Consider the following 20,926-nt stretch of genomic DNA (forward strand, 5'->3'; position numbering starts at 1 on the left):
TGACCTCCGTCTGATAACACTTTGGTGTCATTGCAACCCCTGACCTGGTGGTTGCCATAGCAGCTAGGCTGGCTAGAACACCCCGCCTAGTCTCCCATGGTGACAGGGGTTCTATTCCTGATGCATCTTCCTTGTTCTCCAGCCGTCTTTTGTGGATGAATGGTCACAGGGAGGCAGGTGTGGTTATGAATGATGGATGTGCGGTCACATTAAAGCACTGGTCACTACTGACAGTATGGGGAGAGCTGAATGATACCTTGACAGGTATAGTACAATACAACAATGAAAATCTGTTCTGATTTTTTTTCCCTTTACATTACATTTTAGGATTTAAACTACTACAGTTATTCAGGGCAATTTCATCCTCTGGCTTATTCTGAGGTTACTTTCACATATTTTCACATATCATCATTATGATCTAATAACCACTTTAACAGCAGCGCAGGTAAACCTGTTCTGTGGTTAGAAATACATATGGCATACTTCTTCGAAAACTGTAATAATATATCACCATGCTCAGATTTGTAAAAGCGTCCTTTGAGGATTTCTGCTGAATTCAATCTGGGACTCCTGCAAATGCATTTCAAGAGGATGTTAAGTCGTAGGGATGAACTCTGTGGTGCTACTGTAGCTCAGTTACATGTCAGTAACACTGTGTTGAAAGTTTTATTCTCACTGAGACAACCTATGTTAAAAAAATACAGACACTTATAGTACTGTTAGGCACAAAATATGTGGTATTAATAGTAGAGAAATTGTCCACGATATTTTTGTCAAACATTTTTTTTTTCTCCATTTGATGTAATGATGCAGACATACGAACCATTGTGTCTTAAGTGTTGAAAAATGTCTTGAAAAAAGGTTTTCTCTAGGGTTGTCAAAGTTGATATAACAATTTGTTAGCGCAAATTTGTTTTAACGGCACTAATTTCTCTAACACATTAACACAACTCACAATTTTTAGGTTGTAACAGGCTCATTTTTAAAGTTAAAGTGAGGATGCTGGCTTCATATGAAACTCGAAAATCGAAGGAATCCATTGGTACCAACCATGACATACTAGATTGTTGCGAAGGAGGCTAAATAACGCTACAAACTTATGCTACATTTTGGCAAGGAAAAACTTGCATGGTCCTTTTCAAAGGGGTCCCTTGACCTCTGACCTCAAGATATGTGATGCGTTCTATGGGTACCCACGAGTCTCCCCTATGCAGTTTGGGGCAAGTCATAGTCAAATCAGCACACTGACACACTGACAGCTGTTGTTGCCTGTTGGGCTTGAGTTTGCCATGTTATGATTAGAGCATATATTTTATGCTAAATGCAGTACCTGTGAGGGTTTCTGGACAATATTTGTCATTGTTTGTGTTGTTAATTGATTTCCCATAATAAATATATACATACATTTGCATAAAGCAAGAATATTTGCCCACTCCCATGTTGATAAGAGAATTAAACACTTTACAAATCTCCCTTTAAGGTACATTTTGAAGAGAAAAAAAAAGTGTGAATAATTTGCGATTAATTGCGATTAACTATTTGAATTGATTGACAGCCCTAGTTTTCTCTAACTTTAAATTAGCAATTTTACTGGTATAGATAAAGAGAACCAAACTTTGTGTTAAGGCCTCAAAACGTTGGCCCATACTCACTTATCTCCTTTGCTGCGGGCGATGCCGATGAGTTTCTCTATGCCTCCAGCATCGCGCAGGGCTTTGGCGTTTTCCATGTTCTTAGTGATGACTTCGTGCAGCGCGCAGCAGATGGCAGTAACCGTATCGTCTGACATGGCCTTGCTGGGGGGGCCTGTGGGCCCGGAGGTCCCACTGCTGGTGGCGTTATTGTTGCTGCTGCTGCTACTGCCCGGTAACCGATGGATCAAATCTCTCATGGCATATTTACCTGGTGGAGAAAATGAAGGAAAGGTACAAAAAACATTGGTCAAATGTTATTGTCTGCACATCCTCCTGTACTGTATATAGCCAATTTTATTGGAAAAATGAAATTTTAAACAATAGAGGGGACACATAGGCTACTGGACTGAGCTTTGACAACATAAACAGATGATTTCTGGTTTATATTTTCTATAATAGCTCCTATACTCATGCAAAGGGATGGTTTTAGACAAGCATTGACATTTAGTGTGGTTATGGATGACTGGTATAAAATACCAAACAACTACCTCAACAATATACTTAACAAATACTTCAAAGCCTCGATGACATAAAAGTAAAATTGCCCGTTTACTACTTTTAAAAGCAAAGGCCTCGTCCGGCTAGTGAGTGGTTTCCATAAATCTTTAGTTTGAGGGGGCACACTGCAAATCCTCTGACGCACACAAACAGTAATGCAGACATGCTGAGAATCCAATAAATGGGGCGACTCGTGGTATTTTGGTGAAAAGGCTGGCATGTGAAGAAAATGAAAAAAAAATGGCATTCAAAGATTGTTTTTTGTTTGAGAGATCGAAGCAACAGAGAGTGGGAGTAATTAAGACGTGCAGGAGATGCTGTCAAGGGTGGAGCAGATGGAAAGCAATAACATTTGGAGTGAAGGGGACTTTAAAACAAAGTGGTATGGAGGAGTATGGATTTCAAAGAGGAAATGACAGAAGTTGAGGACAAAGCCACCTACATGTAGTCTGAGCTCACCTACACAGTAAGGTAGTCTGTCTTAGTTAGATCAAACAGGGTTAGTACCATCCCAAAAATATAGATTGTTTTAGTTTTGATGAGAGTAGTTTGTAGGTATATACTTAGATGCCAACAATTTCAATCAATTAAAATAGTTAATCGCGATTAATTGCACATTTTTATCTGTTTAAAATGTACCTTTAAGGGAGATTTGTCAAGTATTTAATTCTGTTATCAACATGGGAGTGGGCAAATATGATTGCTTCATACAAATGCATGTATATATTTATTATGGGAAATCAATTAACAACACAAAACAATGACAAATATTTTTCAGAAACCCTCACAGCATAACAATATGCTCAAATCATAACATAGTAAACTCAACCCCAACAGGCAACAACAGCTGTCAGTGTGTCAGTGAGCTGACTTCACTATGACTTGCCCCAAACTGCATGGGGTTATCATAAAGTGGGCATGTCTGTAAAGGGGAGACTTGTGGGTACCCATAGAACCCATTTTAATCAACATATCTTGAGGTCAGACCGTGCCAGATTTTCCTCACCAAAACGTAGCATTTGGAGCTTTATTTAGCCTCCTTTGCGACAAGCTAGTATGACATTGGTGCCAATGGAATCCCTAGGTTTTTCTAGTTTCATACGATGCCAGTATCTTCACTGTAGCTTTAAAACTGAGCCTGCTACAAGCTAAAATTCACACGTTGCGTTAATGCATTAAAGAAATTAGTGGCGTTAAAATAAATTTGCGTTAACGTGTTATCATCACGTTAACTTTGACAGCCCTGGTTTAGATAAATATACGCACACATACACATGTACTGTCATCAGGAAACAATTGAATTTTATTTCCTGCAGTGTTTCTGAGTCAACTACTCCGCAACTCCCACAAGAGTTTCCAGTGAGAGTGAGGTCACTGGATATGAAGAGATAAGAGAGATAAGAGAGAGATCAAAGCAAATAGGTGATGAGAGGAAGAATGGAAGACAGGAGAGGAACTGAAGAGAAGAAAGAGGAGATTGTGCTGACCGCAGCGGCGTGTGGAGTTTCATCAAACATGAGCGGCAGTCAAGAGGTGAGAAATGCCTTGACCATCATCAAACCTGTCAATTACACTTGAATCATCTTGAGCCCCCTGGGATGAAACCCACGGGTCATGTTGCAGGTAAAGAACCGTCAATTTGGATGCAGAGGTGATTGTTGAGAATAATGAACCAACAAAGTCCACTCAATAGAACCACTTCAATCAACCGAGCATCTCCTCATGAATGAATCAGTCTGCCATTTCTGTGGTGTTGCTGGATATGCCATTTAAAACAGTGCGTGTGCGTACACAACACACTGAAGAGCTGCTCAGGGTGAGTCACCGTCTCCTTCTAAATTTTACAAATGCAAGTCCTCCACAGAAGTGCCGGATCAGATAAAGTAGATAAAAACCGGAAGTGCTACTCTAAGTGTCGAATCCCCTGTCGTATCGTCTTCAAGTGGACCTCTACATCCTCTCTGGCAGCAGAGAAAACTGAGGCCAAAATACTTAGTTTGCAATAAAAGCAAAATAGTTTTTTTGTGAAATAATGTTTCTAAACAGCTCATTTTCACAGCAACACTACAAAATTACCGCATACCTATCTAAGTGCCGTTCCGCGTCAGAGGTATAATCTTCTGCAACCCCATTAAAGCTGCAGTATGCAGATTGAAGGAAATATGATTAAAAAAAGTTATTTTTTTATAAAACAGTCACTACATCCTGACAGTAGCGCATGAGACAGGTAATCTGAAAAAAAACAAACATCTGTGTCCTCCGTAGGAAAACAACCAATCAGAGCCGAGCTGGAGACTTGTCGTCTCTGAGCAGCTGTCAATCACTTGCAAACTCCGATCAAACGGTTAAACTAGGCAGTGCTGATCAAATATGAATTAATATTCTGTTACTGTAATGCCTATATATCGTCTCAAATGTTTTGAAAAACATCTTCTAGTGTACTTTAGCTGTGACCCGGCAGCCGTGTTGAGGTCAGTTGAGGAAATACCAAGCACTGCCCACCAGCCAGAGCAAACGTTCTCATTTTACAGCTAAACAGTACACTACAAGATGTTTCTGAAAACATTTTACATGAGAAATAGGCATTACAGTAACAGAATATTGATTAATATTTGACCAGCTCTCCCTAGTTTTCTTTGTTTGATCGGAGTTTGCGAGTGATTGACAGCTGCCTCCATGGAATGAACAGTCTCTGTCTGAAATGACCTGTGATTGGCCAAAGTCTCTTTTTTAAGCCTGAAAACAGAGCATTGAGTCGGTGCAGAAGTCTGGTTTTCTCTCAGAACACTTGAATTACAATATGCTGAAAGGCTATAATGGATTTTTTGCCCAATGATGCCAAAAACATTCTGCCTACTGCCACTTTAATTCTCAGTGAAAAACAAAATAACAAACATCCATGTTGTATAGATTTGTTCCTTCACTTGTAGATTGCAGTCAGAACAAAATCTGAGCCTCCCCTTTATACCTTCCTTCTTTTCTTCATTCACTCTTTTCTTACTTAAAATTCCCCACTTCTTCATAATACACTGAATGCTTTTCCCAGACCAATCCATCACTGTGATATCCAAGGAGCCCTTAAAGGCTGGTGGTGAGTCCCTTGCTCATATTACCTCTAATAAGTCTAAGTGATCTGGGCCGAGAAGCTGCAAGGCAATACACAGAGCAGGGAAATCAGATGACACTAGCAACCTTCATGAAGTAGCAGAACACACACACACACACACACACACACACACACACACACACACACACACACACACACACACACACACACACACACACACACACACACACACACACACACACACACACACACACACACACACACACACACACACACACAAATAATCCATGATTATACGTTCTGCCCTTGTATCACAAACATTGTTGTAATCCACATTTTGATTTACAAAGAGCAGACTTGTGAAGACACATGGAGGCTTCAACACACATATTCATGCACTTAAAGACGTGCACAATCACATACTAAGTCACACACGCACACAAACTTTACCCATAAGGATGGAGTTGTGAGTTAATTGGCCAAGTGTTATCTCAGGCCGGCAGGCTGAACAGAGGTTAAGCGGTCATTGTCTTTTGGCCGCGAGGACAAAATTAAGCTGCGTCCTAAGAGGGAGACTCATTATTTGACTGACTTGAAATTCCTGAGTGATTTACCGGCTGATGACTGGCTGATTCATTTTACGTATTCTCTTTCTTGATTTAATGATCTGACTAATTTCCGAGTGAGTGACTGAATTATTTACCGACTTGCCGCATGACTAATTTACCGACTGGCTAATTTACCGACTGACTGCCAGATAATTTACTGCGTGAATGACTGAGAATTAATTGATTGACTGACTGGCTGATATAGTGAGTGACTCATTCATTAACTGACTGACTGTAGGGAATTAAGTAATAATAAAAGGAAGGTGAAGAGTATACACACAGACGTTAAAACTATTGGATGTGTTTGTTTAAGAAATTTCCGCTTACACAGAGATGCTCTGATAAACTGCTGTCAGCATTTCCCCACACACAGGTGTGTGTGCACGCATATCAGTGTCTGCAACGTCATCACATTCATCCCACAGGGGGGCGAGTGCGTAACAGAGAAGATGATACGGAAGGAGAGAGAGGAGGTTTGAGAGAGAGGGAAGAGGAGGAACAGAGGGAATCACTGAAGGACAAAGAAACTGAGTAAAGGCAGTGAAAATATAGTCTATATACACATTAGCGCATATGCTGAGACGAATGCGATGTGAAACGCCTTGATAGCTGAAGAATGAAACGGAGAGGCCCCTGTTATCCCCAACCCTTTTAATAACACACCTTGTTAGAGGAAGACTGATAATAACTGAGTGCTAAGATGCATGACTGAAAGCCTCACCTCACCTTGACAATACACACACACACACTTAAGCACATCTCACCTGAATGTACACATTGCTCATTATTTGGTTTGTTTTTGGGATATTTATTTGTTTGTTCTGATGTGAGATATTTTTGTAAAACACTTGAGTTTTTTTTTTTGTTACTTCGCAATGTTGTTTTTTGTCTCTTGGAGGTTTAGAGATTTATCACAGAGCAAACATTAATACTATATACAGAAATAAATAGCAAAGACTAAACTTAGACCTGCGGTAGGCAGAATGTTTTTGGCATAATTGGACATAAATTCCATAGTAACCTTTCAGCATATTGTAATTCAAGTGTTCTGAGAGAAAACTAGATTTCTGCACCTCCTCATGGCTCTGTTTTCAGGCTTTAAAAAATCTAGCCCGTGACAGGAAACTTTGGCCAATCACAAGTCATTTCAGAGAGAGAGAGCGTTTGGCTGTCTGGCTGGTGGGCGGCGCTTGGTATTTCCTCAACTGATCTCAACAAGGCTGCACAAACTTTCTCATTTTACAGCTAAACAGTACACTACAAGATGTTTCTGAAAACATTTGAGGAGTATGCAAGTTATTGACAGCTGCTCAGAGACGGCAAGGCTCCAGCTCGGCTCTGATTGGTTGTTTTCCTCCAGTCTGTGAAATCTTGCAGATGCCATTACGAGCACCGGAGGACACCGGAGGACACAGAGGCACATTTTTTCAGATTACCTGTCTCATGCACTACTGTCAGGATATAGTGACCGTTTTATAAAAATAACTTTTTTTTAATCATATTTGATCTAATCTGTCTACTGCAGCTTTAATAAATTAAAAGTAGCACCATGGGTTGCAGAAGATTATACCTCTGATGCGGAACGGCAGTTATTTTGTAGTGTTGCTGTGAAAATGAGCTGCTTAGAAACATTATTTCACAAAAAAAACTCATAACTATTTTGCTTTTATTGCAAATTTGGCCTCAGTTTTCTCCGCTTCCAGAGAGGATGTAGTGGTCCACTTAAAGACGATACAACAGTGGATTCGACTTCCGGTTTTTATCTACTTTATCTGATTTTAATCATATTTGCTCTATTTCTACACACACTGCAGCTTGAACTAAACTAAAGCAAAGCTGTGCTCAGACACAGCTTGAGTCAAATAAAGTCTGGCCTCTTTCCTCCATCTAGACACTATGATACCCAGAGCCTGCAAAAAGCGTATTGATGAATTATGGATTCATATAAACGAGAGGGAGTTGCTGCACTTTCCTAACGTCAATGCAAAATTCAACACATCTTAAAAGCACAATCTTTTGATGTTCTCATTACCCTGATGAGGACATTTTTTGTTTTAATTACTGCTAAATATACAATTTATCTCTCAAGGCCACATTGAAGTTTCAAATATTTAGTTGACAAATGACTAATCTGAATGTGTTAGAATGCTGTATAAAAAGTATAATCAATCAGCATAGTGTAGTGCATACAACCAGAAGCTAAGCTAAGGAACCTCATGTTCTTCAAGAACTATTCCTGTAACCTCACAGTGATCGTCATGCAGGAAGGAAAGAAATAAAATCGCTGTAGAGCAAATTAAAATAGATTTTTTTATGAGTGAGTGGTGACTCCTTCTAAATTAAAGTCCTACTGTGACACAGACAACACCTCTACATGTTGGAGTGCAATCCCCCTCCTCATCTTCTTCCTCTGTCACTGAAATAGGAGCTACACCTGGAACATGTCCTCAAGGAGAGAAACAAGCCCTGCGCTGATCACTGCACAGTCTAATAAACCTGTATTACACAGCTCCTCCAATATAGCCATCTTCACCTGGGAGGCAGCGACGCTAATGTATTCCTGTGCTGCATTCCCTCATGTGCCGCTAACTCCCGCTGAGCAGGGCGTGCTTCATCAGGGCCATAATGGCTGATTTGATTTAAAGAGATCCAATTACCCTCAACAATGGAGTGATTTGATTGTTTACTGACGGAGAAGGGAGAGTGTTATTGAAGCAAAATTGGAGGTAATTGTCTCAGGGAGATGTGGGGAAAGATGAAACAGCTTGATTGGTTGTGTCGTCCGACTGTCTGAGGATAAAGGATGGTAAATACACAGTTATCAGTGACTGGGTTGAGGTCCCTGAGGTGGGCTGATCTACTCTTACTGGTACCGAAAGCTTCTGGGTTCTGTGAATGTGTTCTAGGCTGAATAACAGGCACTTAAACTTCAACGGAAGTTTACCACCGTAATACAAGACAAACATTAGGTAGTTGTGTAGTTTTTTTTTAGTTGTGAGAAAAGAAACTGAGAATGTGAGAACTGCTGTCTTAAAGGACTAATCTGACCACTTTTCGACTCAAAGGTATATTCAGGTGAATATCCTGTTTTTAAACTATCTTCCTCTTAAAGGTCAGGTTGGTAATTTTGAAAAACTAGCAAGAGTACACTAGATTTAAAAAATGATCCAACCAAAAACCAAGCCCAGTGTTGCCAACTGTTTCCAATGAAAGTAGCTAGCAGCACTAGCTCCAAAAGTCCCTAAATCTAGTCGGCAACACTGATAGTCCGTCCCTCCAAAGCCACTCCCTCAAAATCATCATTATGAACGTAAACATATCTTATTACAAAGCTTTGTTGAATAATCAATTCTGTTTGGTCAATCACGGCATTCTACAGTCTGTTATATCTTTATAACAGACCGTTGCTATGTATAACAGACCGTTGCTATGTATAACAGACCGTTGCTAGGGGTGCAGTTTTGATCTGAAGGACAATTTTTTTGTGTTAAATTATTGATTTGTTAAGTAAGCAGTTGTGTAATAAGCGGGATAAAATACAGCTAGCGGGTCACTGTTTTTGCGGGGTTTATTTCACAACAATGACCGGCTCGCTGTACATTATCCCTTACATAATGAACGTAAACAACGAACATGGCTATGACATACAGTTGTCAAGCTAGCAGCTTGTTGAAGTGCATTGAGTGCCGAGCAGAGTGCATGCAGGTAGACAGGTAGGGGCAGGCAGGTAGGCCGTCCAATCATTTCATTTGGGCCAAGTGAAATGGTTGGGATTTTTACAGTCCTGTGACTGTAGTACAGTACATCATCGACAGAGGGCGCCAGATTCAAAGCAACAGGGTTTCTGTTCTGTGGGAATATTTCTTTACTGAAAACATGAAAGTTATGGTCCTTGGATGTCAGCCTTTAAGAAACTGAGTATAAGACTTTACACCACAAAATACATCAACCCACAATACTCTCAAACATCAATAGTGTCATTAAGGGAGGGAGGGGCTTTTTATTGGCACCAATTTGACTTATTGTCCCCTTACTATAATCCAAATTATAAAAAAATGACAGCATTCTAATGAGTTCTGGATTATGGGCTCATTTGGAAAGCTGCCACAAAGAAGTGACAATATTAATCACATACTGTACACACACACACACACACACAAACACACACAGACCCTGCAGTCACCAATTATCAACATCCTCACACCCTCATCAAGCTAAAAGAGATATGAATGACTTTCAATTCCCACCGCAATGTGAGGTGTTTTCCTTTTAACAGGTTTAAACAGGTCAGAAATGGAGGTAAATTGGAAAGCGGCATGCCACCGCTTTCCTCCCGTCATAAAATATTCTGCCTTCTTGTTTGGTGCTTTTCACACCAGTTATATCTCGCCCTCTGTGTCTCTCTTTGATGTCTATGGGTGACAGGTTTACGGCGTAAACTGCAGAGGAGGGAGAAATAGCGAGAGAGGGAGGAAAGGCGAGGAACTTGTGGCTTCATTAAAGACATTCTACTGTCATGAAGAAGATGCCTGCTTGGGAAGACGTAGATGCAACATACTCTATTCTCACTTTCTCACTCTCAGTGACAGAATAGATGAAATCACACTGTACAGCTTCTCGATGATGATCAGTCGGGTCCTTACAAGTGGATGCGTTTTCTTGAATTTAATCATGATTTTGAATACGTCATAAGTCTTTTGGAAGAAAAAAAAAGGAGAACATTTTTATGTATCTGTACATCTCCCAAGATCACCTGAACATGAGTCAGATCCTGGAGGGACAGCTGTTAGACCAACAAAATCTCATCATCGCATGACAGCCCTTTCTTTTCCTCTCTCTGTGTCTCTTTATTGCTCTCCATTTCTCTGTCTGTCATGCTCCCAGTCTGGCACAGTGGAGCAGAGGACGGAGAATGCCAGAGAGAACAAAGTGTGCTGATAAAAGACATGCCAGACCCTCACACACACACACACACGCACAAGAGATTTTATTCCAAAAGGAGACACAGAAATTTCATGAAGTACCTCTGCAACAGGGACAGATAACTATGTCTCAACTTAGTGTGGGTCAGTGGACACGGCCACTTTGTCTTTCAGCCTGCTAGCCTTCTAAAGTTGTTTAAGCTCACCACAGTGCAGGGACGGCAAAATATGTACAATTTGGTAAATTGTAAAAAAATGGCGAGGAAAACATAAAATGGACATTGTCTGTAGATCTAATTATTTGGTGTGACCAAGCAGCAACCTCTGGTGCTGAGAACTGGAGCCAATGGGGAAGTGCCAAAAACTGCAGGCTCCAAAAGTGAGTCAGTCTCCACAGATCCCCCATACTAAAAATGGCCAAATTTACAGCAGAAATAAACATGTTTACAGCCTGGTCCAACAACGGTTTTGGTCTCTATAGCTAATATCCCTGTTCATGACAACTGTACGGGGGATACATTTTATATAACTCACTCGTGTAAATCATATTAAGGCTTAAAGTTAGGCATAATTGAGGGCGTGGCCGCTATGAGAAACAGGTGGGAGCCATATCAGGTCGCAAGCTGCTAGTCAGGAGTTAGGCTCTGATGTCACTGTCCAGATTGCGACGGCCGGATCCACCCACTTTGAGCTTCACAACAGCTCTTCAGAAAGCTATGGGTGACGTCACGTACCAGGTCCATATTTACTGTATACAGTCTATGGGTGTGGCCAGGAACCCACAAAATGGGATAAGCACGTCATGTCATTTTTGCTCCTTTGCTTATAGGGCAACCTTTGAAAGTACTAGAATGTGCGTGTGAACAAAATGTTTAGATTAAAGCCTTGAAACTGGTGAGTCGTCTGCATATAACATTGTCTGACACCCTGTTTACACCCGGTTTTAAAATACGTCTTGGGCGATCGGATCACAAGTGGAGAGTGTTAAATACGTGTGTAAACGACGACCACAAAGACGCGTCGTGATCCGCTAACTCGAACCACTTGCCGAGGTGGTACACATGCGACCACATATCTTTTGAAGTATAAACATGAATACGTTAGGATGCATCCCGACAAGGACGTGACAGGAAAATGCGTCATCAAAGCTGCAGCTGTCCTTTTGTTTCTTCTTTTTCTCATCTCCACTTTGTTCTCAAATCGCGTGAGCTGGCTGAGTCTACGACGTCTGAAATTTTTTTAAAAAGCCCATAGAGATATATCACGAGTACATCAAACATCTTGGGCAATTTGGTTTGCCTGGAACACACCAAGGAATAGATCCAGTCTGTATTGTTTTGATTTCTTCTTCTCCTTCATTTCATTTCTGTCTCCCAATGCATTTGGTCTTTGCAAATGGAAATGATGTACAGTACATCTGCATATAGAGCGGGGAAGTGAGATCTGATCACAAGTGGTCCCTGGAGATGCATATGGAGATGCATTCTAATGCCAGGTGTGAACTGACGTACTTAGAGCTGTCCACTTGTGATCGGATCACCCCGCATGTTAATGCCAGGTGTAAACAGGGCCCCACACTCTCACACATACACACATTTGCAATCATGCAATTAGTGACATCCCTGCGGCTCACTAGTTCGGTTTCCACAGTAACACTCCCCAGCACTGATGTCATCAACGCGAGACACAAAGAGCGAGAGACTGCGAAAGAGGGAAGGAGAGGCGGTATGAGCTCATGTCTGAAACGACACGGAAAGGAGACGGAGACGGAGAGGAGGGGGTGGGTGTGGGATAGACGAACGAGAGGTGGAGAAGGAGGAAGGAAAAGAAACAAAGAAGAAGAAGAAACGGGGGGGATAATATTCATGTTGTGGACAAGATGGGTTGGGCACAACATTGTAAATTGGAAATGAGGAGAAGCGAGTGAGAGAGGCTTTAGCCAATAAGAGGTGTGGTGGTGTGACAAGAGAAGAAGACAAAGGAACAGGAGGAGAAGGGGTGACTGAGGGAGAAAGAGAAGAAGAAATGTAGAGAAGGAAGAGTTGGACTAGTCGTTTTCTTTCTTTGAGGTTTTGCTTTTGATTTTCACTCAAAATTCCTCATTAGTCATCATTTCAGAAAAAATTATAATGAGCGCTGATTTTGTTACTAAAAAAAGAGTTACATATGAGGTGTCTTCTGCAACCAGTAAGCAATCAGAGAAAAAAGTGTTATCAGTGAAGGTGTTTCCATTTGATCTGATGCAAACAGAACTAACGAGAACATCCTGATCAAACTTGGGCGTGCAACCAAAAACTAGCCCCCCCCCCCGATTCACATGAAAGAGGTGGTCTTCTTGGGCCACTTTCAACTAAACCACGGAGCGCTTTGTTTGATGTTCGAGGTCAATTACTGCAATCTGAACGCAGGAAGGTTGATAGCAAATCTGGTGTTTACAAGGTGGCTGGTTAGATTTCCTTGATGTCTTTTCATCAAGCTAAACATGTTCTGTGATTCTTCTTGAGCGTATATGCACATCATGAATATCACTATGAAATAACGCTAATACTGTAAGTCTCAATGCTTTGATTTCCTAACCATTGATTTGTAGATGGATAATCAAATGCAATATGTACGGGATAATGTACAGCGAGCTGGTCATTGTTGTGAAATAAACACTGACAGGGTGATGCGGCTTTGCGGAGGGATCTTGCATCTCCCTGAAGGGGTTTATTTCACAACAATGACCCACTAGCTGTACATTATCCCGCTTATTACACAGCTACTTACTTCAGAAATTAATAATTTGACATAAAAATGGTCCGCCAGAGTCCGACATCAGAACGCCGTCCATAGCAACGGTCTGTTATTCACAGCAACGGTCTGCTATAAAGAAATAACAGACCATAGGACGCTGTGATTGACCGATCAGAATCGAGCATTCAACAAAGCTGTGTAATTAATAAGAATACAAACTTAAATAACCTGAATCAGTATTTTATAAATTAACATTTTTATAAAGTACGTTTGTTTGAAAACCCAAAAGCTTTCACATCCAACTTTGTATTACTATATATCCCATATTAAATGCAATCCCTAATACACTGTGGGACTTCATGTAAGGATTTCATGTTTGGAATTTAAATTAAACCCTTACTGCAGAATCCAGAAACTCAATTAGGTTCAGCAGTTGGACCCAGTCACTTCATACAAAACATTAAATTAATTCATTATCTGTCTCAAATTAATACAGATTCACTTTTTCATTAAACACTAATTTCGGTTCGGATTTGGTTGTAAGCACAGCCATGTGTTTATGTGAACCTTTCAGTAAATGGTTGCTGCATTTGAAACAAAACAGTGTCTGTCTTTTTTGTCATTCCAGTGCTGTTCCCAATTCATGTGTGTCAAATTACCATCTGTAAGTAAATGGGGAAGAATTGCGCTGACAGACGGTGCAGCAGTGAATGGGACTCATTTATTGCTACACAGGCGTACAGTACATTATGCAAATCAAAAACTATGAAGGAGGTGAAATCAGGAGAGAGACAAAACGTTGACAGATGAGAAGTATGATTCTCAGTGACATCAATATGCCACTAAATCACATTAAAGAGGGATTGGAATATAAGCATACATATGTGGTTACAGTAGGTCTTTAGCTCTCTCTTCTGTTTAATCTACCATCCCTATTTGGTCTGACTCGGTGTCTCTCTGCTCTTTCCTTCTCCACCCTCGTGCCTCTCTCGCTCCCTCCCCATTGCTTGTCTCGCTGCACATCCAGTCAAACAGTGCTTTCCAGAGGATTTGACACTCTGATGTTATTGTGTGCGAAAGATGATTCTCATCTCCGCTCACTCTGCCGAGCTCTCATGCAAACTACCAATTCCCCCCATGCTGATGCTGCCAAACTTACCGGCACTAACAGCTTATGACACACCGTCGCGTGATGAAGATTTGGTTTAGAAAGAGGTGATTTACTCTAGATTAGCCATGCAAAATGGTATTCTAATAAGGTGGAACTTTGATCCGACAAAGACCCACAAAACCGCTCTGTGAAATCGCTTTGTTGCTTCGGGTTGGAACGGTTGTTTTTGCAGAAGTGCACGGTGTAAAGAAAAAGGTGTTTGACTCAGAGGTTAGAGTCAGTGTGGTGAATAAAGCTTGTGAACACGGGCCAAATGGGGCTTGTCTCTTAGGAGTGCCTGGCCTCTGCCTCTTTGCTGTCGACATGTATCAAATCACACCTTGCCAAGAGCAAAGGCTCAACCCTGACTGATCCCTCTCACTTTTCTCCTCTCTCCATTTTCCCTCTTCATCTCCGAGGCTCGCTGTGTTTCTGTGACATTGTGTGTCATTAACTCTGACTGTTGCTCTCTGACTCATTTACCATTTGGCTGTCCCGACAGTTAGGAAGAGAAGTTGCTGTGTCAGCTGATTTTGAATGTAAACTGATACTAATCCATTTTATGTGACTATCTGGCCAAACAAAGGCAGGTTACCACTACTGTCTGTTTCCCTGAGAAGGTTACTGGTAAAGACAGTCCCACTGAGAATCAACAACACACCCTGCAGCAGCTTTAAGCTCATTATTAATGTTTGCCAGTCTGTAAAACCACAACAGTATTGGCTCATATAACATATTTTTTGTTAGCCAAAAAGATAAAGACAAATTAACAGACTGGCTTGTGAAACTAAACATCTATAGCTAAAAAAGCAGATCTTTTTTTTATTGGTTGGGGGCAGAAAACCAGGGATAAAATCTAAAGGCTTAATTAACCCTTTAATGTTGCTCAACTGTTTGGTAGAGCACATTTTGAGTCATTCCTCTTATTGAAAAATGTGTTGAACTTAACTCAACCTGATTGATGCATCTCTAACACTCGGTTTAGGTATTTTATGATAGAAAAATCCAATCTAGATGTCACTGTGTCTTTAAATAGCATGCCTTTTCAGTTAGCCACCTTACAGGAAGTTAGCAACAAAAAAATGACTCCAGACATCAGGACACTTAACTTAATACATCAACAAAATCTAATAATGGGCAAATCATTTTCTAAAAACCTGCTCTACCAAACGGTTTATTTGTCCTTTTATAGTAAAGGTAGTGAAGCAGCTACTGTAATTAAAATTGACTATTTTGTACGAAAAAGAAAGAAAACAACTTCTGATCATTCATAGTTGTTAATATGATACATTTAATGTTATTCCATTATATGTATACTGAAATTATTTCATAAGTATGAATTTTTACTGTCTAAAAACACGCTCAACCAAATGGTTCACTTGCCATTTAGTGATAAAGGAAGTGAATGCTTACATTACAATTTTAATGATTTTTTTTAATGAAATTGCACTGTTGTTAATGTCATATATGTAATGCTGATGAAAAAAAAGGTCAAATGTAAAATTGTTAACCATTTCTGAGATTTTTTAAAAGTAGCTTATTGTAAATATAGTAAATATCTAGAATACATACATGGAAATAATACTAATACTACTAATCCATGGTAACAAATTGACATATGTTGGTATACTAACAGATTACTAGCATTATAACAGTATATGGTTTGTATTTTTCTTACCATGAAGCGACTTCTCAACCGTTTATTAAATAATAAAAAAAAACTTGATTGCTGTTATTTTTGCCCCAAGAACATAAAAAATGCAAAGAAAAGACGAAATCATTGTTTTTTTTCTTAGTGGAGAGTTAAAAGGGTTAAGCAAGCAATTTGATGTGATGCCCATGCTGCTCTTACTCTGCTGTATATAAAGCATATAGACACTTGTTTGCCAAACATGGTCATAAGAACGTGACAAAGGACTGGCCAGTTTAGGAGTCTTTCTGCAGCTTCATGCTCAAATGGCTTAAGAAGCTTTAACACATCTGGTTTCGGATGATTGAACCAAATTAAACCAATAACTTCCTGTGTCACAGTAACCTATTAGCTACATTTGACAGTTAATAATAATGTTAACTGCACGGCTGTCAAAACCACAATAATCTCTCTCTCAAGATCTCCGTTTTCTTGCCAAGGTGTATCTATTTTTAATCAAATCTGCCAACGCCTCGCTGACGGTGCCAGCCACGGCTGCTGCAGGAGAATGATGATCTGCAATGCCCCTAATTATATCTCTCTCTATTATATACTGTATTTTCATTTGCCTCCATCACCCTATCTCCGTCTTATTGTTTATGTCTTAAGTCTCAGAAATAACAGTGGGAGAGCTAATCACACGCAGGACTTAAACCATGTTATCCTGCAGCTGAGTAAGTCAAGCGTGTATTCAAATGAAAATGCCAAACAAATTTGAATTGATTTTCCCAGTGAATTTGTAAGTAATTACATTATTCAATCAGCCCGTGTGTTTTGCCTGCCTTTCTCTTTATAAAGCACTAATTCATTATAGTGTCTACCTCTCTTTCCACAACTCTCCTCTTTATTTTTCTCTGCTCAGGAAGCTAATGGCTCTAAAAGACTTTAAAAGCAAAAAAAATGACCAATTAGCTCTAATACTTTAATCAATTAGAGAGAGAGAGATGATTTTAATGATTTCCAGAGCAGAACATGCTGTTCTTATTGTAAAAAAAGGTCAAATGAAAGAATTATGTCACTTTTACTTTCATTTTCTTCCAATCAAACATTTATTTTGACAATTTAAGTGCAAATGGCTCAGTCAGACTTAATGTAAAGGTAGCTGAAACAGCTTTTTGCCCAAGGCATACTACAATATTCTAATAGAACCAATCATATTATACATTACCCATTATTACACTCTATACCTTTTGGACTTGATATGGATCAAATGATTTAAATAATGATTCCGGCTTCCATATTTTATCATCTAATATCTGGAAGTTTGTATTAGATTTTGAAAGCAATCCCAGGGATGACATGCAATCTTTTAAAATAAAAAAAACCCATAATTAATGCACTGCAGGTGCATTGAAGAAAGGAAAACAAACAGACAAACACACATAAACAAAAAACATTCAAATCCGACAGATAAGCGTCTTTGTTTGAAGGCTTCAATTATCCTCTAATCTGCTGCCGTGCGCCAGACAAACCATCACAGTACGGGCGTGTTGAGCTTTGCCGGGGGCATTCCTTGTCGTTCTTACAACACGCTGGCAAAACCCAGAGAGGCTCCAGAAGCCCCTCGTCTGAGACTGAGGGTAGCGGGGTTGCTATAGAAACCACCGAGCCCACCAGGAAGCCGAGATGCTCGGAGATACCAGAGACAGGAAGGGGTGATGTCACACACGCACATTTTGCAGACAAAGAAAGAAACACTCATCCGCACACACAAACACACAATGTAATAACGTGTTAACCAGTGATCCTCAGTCCCTAGATGTGGTGATGCTGCCAGTCAGTTAGCCTGACTGAGGCTCGGTCATGACCACAGTGTGCTTTTCAAAGCCCAATGCAAGCCTTTGATGCGATCATTTCTTCTGCTACAGTGTCTCTCTCTCCCACTCGCCCTCTTTCTTCAGACTTTCTCTCTTAACTACACCTTTTCTACCCGTTATCTACCAATTTGTCTCCCTCACTCACGCCCTGCATTGACTTTCCTTATTAGCCTAATTTCCTTACAACAAACACAATTTGACCTTAGTTAATTAAAGGACCAGTGTGTAACAATTGGGGGAAATGGAATACAATATTAATAAGTATCTTTTCTTAAGTGTATAATCACCTGATAATAAGAACTGTTGTGTTTTTGTTAGCTTAGAATGAGCGTATCTACATAGGGAGTGGGTCCTCTTCACAAAGTCCGCCATGTTTCTACAGTAGCCCAGAACGGACAAACCAAACTCTGTTAACTTTTCCTGGGAGAACGTTACTCGCTTCCATCACCGCCGCTCTCTCTCTCTCTTGCTTCACCACTCACTTCCCACGTACACACACACTCTACGCACTGGCTCTGCTCCAAATGGCTCTAAAGAGGGCCATTCACATTTTTGCGTTGGCCACCGTAGCTCTCCAACACGCTTGGCACACGGGAGAGGCTTCAGTTGGTTGCAATCTCCTCACCTCACCGCTAGATACCGCCAGATCTTACACACTGGACCTTTGAATTATAATGTAAAATGACTTTAGCCAATAGTTAAAAAAGAAATAATCTAATCTCCACAATAATCTCCACAGCCAGCACACTTGTACCATGATGGTAATGTTCGACAGCTAGAGCACTACAATGTTAGATCACATGAGCACAATTTCAGTTTGTTATATAGACTTAATCCTAGTTTGCGATTACAAATTCTAATCCCCCAGCAGCTCCAAAGTTCTCCACCTGGAAGAAGCCAGGTGAGCCATCATACTATGTTACTATGAGGTGACTACAGGCTGGTGTTATAGTGTTGAATTACCTCTAATTGGAGCAACTGGCTACAGGCTCTTTACCCTTGTGATACATCACTTAAACACAAGCTTGCATACTCTAAATGAGAACAGTGCGTTAGGAACGGACCACAGTGGAGCGGCTACGAGAGAATGCAATTAGGGATGAAAATGGGCTTCAGGTTGCTCTTCACGAACAAACAACAGAGACTGCAAATGAGCATAACAGGGCAGGTGTCCAAATTACTGTATCTTGATTAAAGAGATTAAAAATGACAGTGATCCATGCAATGATTTCAGATGGGGGGGATGTTTCACCACCAAATAATATCTCTTTTTATTGGTACTCACCAATGAGCTCCTTGTTCCTGATGTCCAGGGCCATGTTTCTGAGAGCGGTGGCCACGGCACACACCACCTTGTCGTTGTCTATCCTCAGTAACTCCACCAGGATGGGAAGGCCTTTCTCCTTACGCACAGCAGCCCGGATGTACACCGACCACTGACGGGGAGAAATCAGGGGAAAGATAGTTAAATAGTTAAAAATTGATGCATGAATATTAAAAAATACAATCTCATGGTGCATTTGTGGTGGCAATGTACTTCATAAGAGGAGGATTTTAGGAGTTTTGTGATAATTTGCTTTTAGAATTGAAGAAAAATTCAATTTTCTAGGTTTTAGCAATTACAATTGTGTCCATACAGCATGGTAAACAAAAGACAGGGCATGGCAACAATACCTGTTAATGACACTAGTTTGTTTCACCTCTCACCTGTGCATTGTGTGATTGGATATATTCAATCTATTCTTCCACTGTCTTATTGTCAGTGTGCTAGCTATTTCCTTTCTCTCTTTCTTTAACCAGAGAGAACAACAGATTGTGAATCAAGTGGTTGCGGTAGGAAAAAAGAGACAGACAATGGGCGAGGTCGAGTGGGAGATGTAATATTCCGGGTCAATATAAGAGGGGCTGAGGCATTACACTGACGCACAAGTGATATACTGTAAGAGGGAGAATTACATGAACCGGAGAGAAGAGTTTCGAGCTTGGAGACCACTCTATCCTCCCTCAATAACTATCAAGGTACGCTTAAATGGACTACTCGACCCTAAGCGGCTCAAGTGGTGCCGCCTTGTGGGTCAACTGTAGAAGACTGGGGATGTGCTAAACAGCACCCAAGAATAGATATCAGTAAGTGAAGTGTGAAGATAAAAGATTGAGTGAAAATAATAATTTCCAAGGTATGTTATAGTTGTTTTTCTTAGAAAACAAAATGGGAAAACTATGGTTCTCATTTTGGGAATGATTCACCCTCTGAGGGAAATGATGGTAACCATAGACTGTATGGTTTTAACCAAGAGCTTAGTCGAAGGAAGTTAGAAAAATCCAAAACACAGATTTTGAGAGCAAAGTGCTGAGTGTTAGTAAATAGCCTACAACTACATTAAATTATGTTTATGTCATGCTGCTAGCGCTACTAGCTACTGGCCGATAGCCGGTTGTTTGAGAACAGAGACGTTAATACATCCCCCACGGTACAGCATACAGCCCATGCGTGTATTATAAGATAATAAAAGTGATGAATTACAGACAGTATATCCATTATTACAGCCGCATACAGCTAGCAGGAAGCCAGCAGAACAGGGTGTCATATGAGCGTGCAGGACGGTGCAGTCCCGTGGGTCTGATGCACGTTCATTATGCCGAGGAAAATAACTCTGGATTCGGCAAATAGTTAATTTTGCAACTTTGCTATTTAAATGTTCGTACTGGGAAGTTTATTTACCTCGAAACAAATGATCATCTGA

The 20,926-nt window shown here is 40.4% G+C and overlaps 2 protein-coding genes across 4 annotated transcripts in view; one reads left to right on the top strand and one right to left on the bottom strand.

Moving 5' to 3' along the window:
- LOC141759643 (beta-1,4-galactosyltransferase 2-like) overlaps positions 1-20,926 on the top strand; it is a 301,777-nt gene that overhangs the window by 161,195 nt on the left and 119,656 nt on the right. The gene's annotated exons all lie outside the window — the stretch shown is intronic.
- Positions 1-20,926, bottom strand: part of ctnnd2a (catenin (cadherin-associated protein), delta 2a) — a 315,831-nt gene that overhangs the window by 26,130 nt on the left and 268,775 nt on the right. For all 3 annotated transcript variants that reach the window (XM_074621862.1, XM_074621863.1, XM_074621861.1), the window contains exons 19-20: positions 19,468-19,618; positions 1,653-1,902 (exon numbers count right to left, since the gene is read on the bottom strand). In XM_074621862.1, coding sequence (XP_074477963.1) covers positions 1,653-1,902; positions 19,468-19,618 — 401 coding nt within the window. The remainder of the gene's footprint in view (positions 1-1,652; positions 1,903-19,467; positions 19,619-20,926) is intronic.

This window comes from Sebastes fasciatus, chromosome 21, assembly GCF_043250625.1.
Source record: "Sebastes fasciatus isolate fSebFas1 chromosome 21, fSebFas1.pri, whole genome shotgun sequence".
In the NCBI taxonomy this organism is placed as follows: Eukaryota; Metazoa; Chordata; class Actinopteri; order Perciformes; family Sebastidae; genus Sebastes; species Sebastes fasciatus.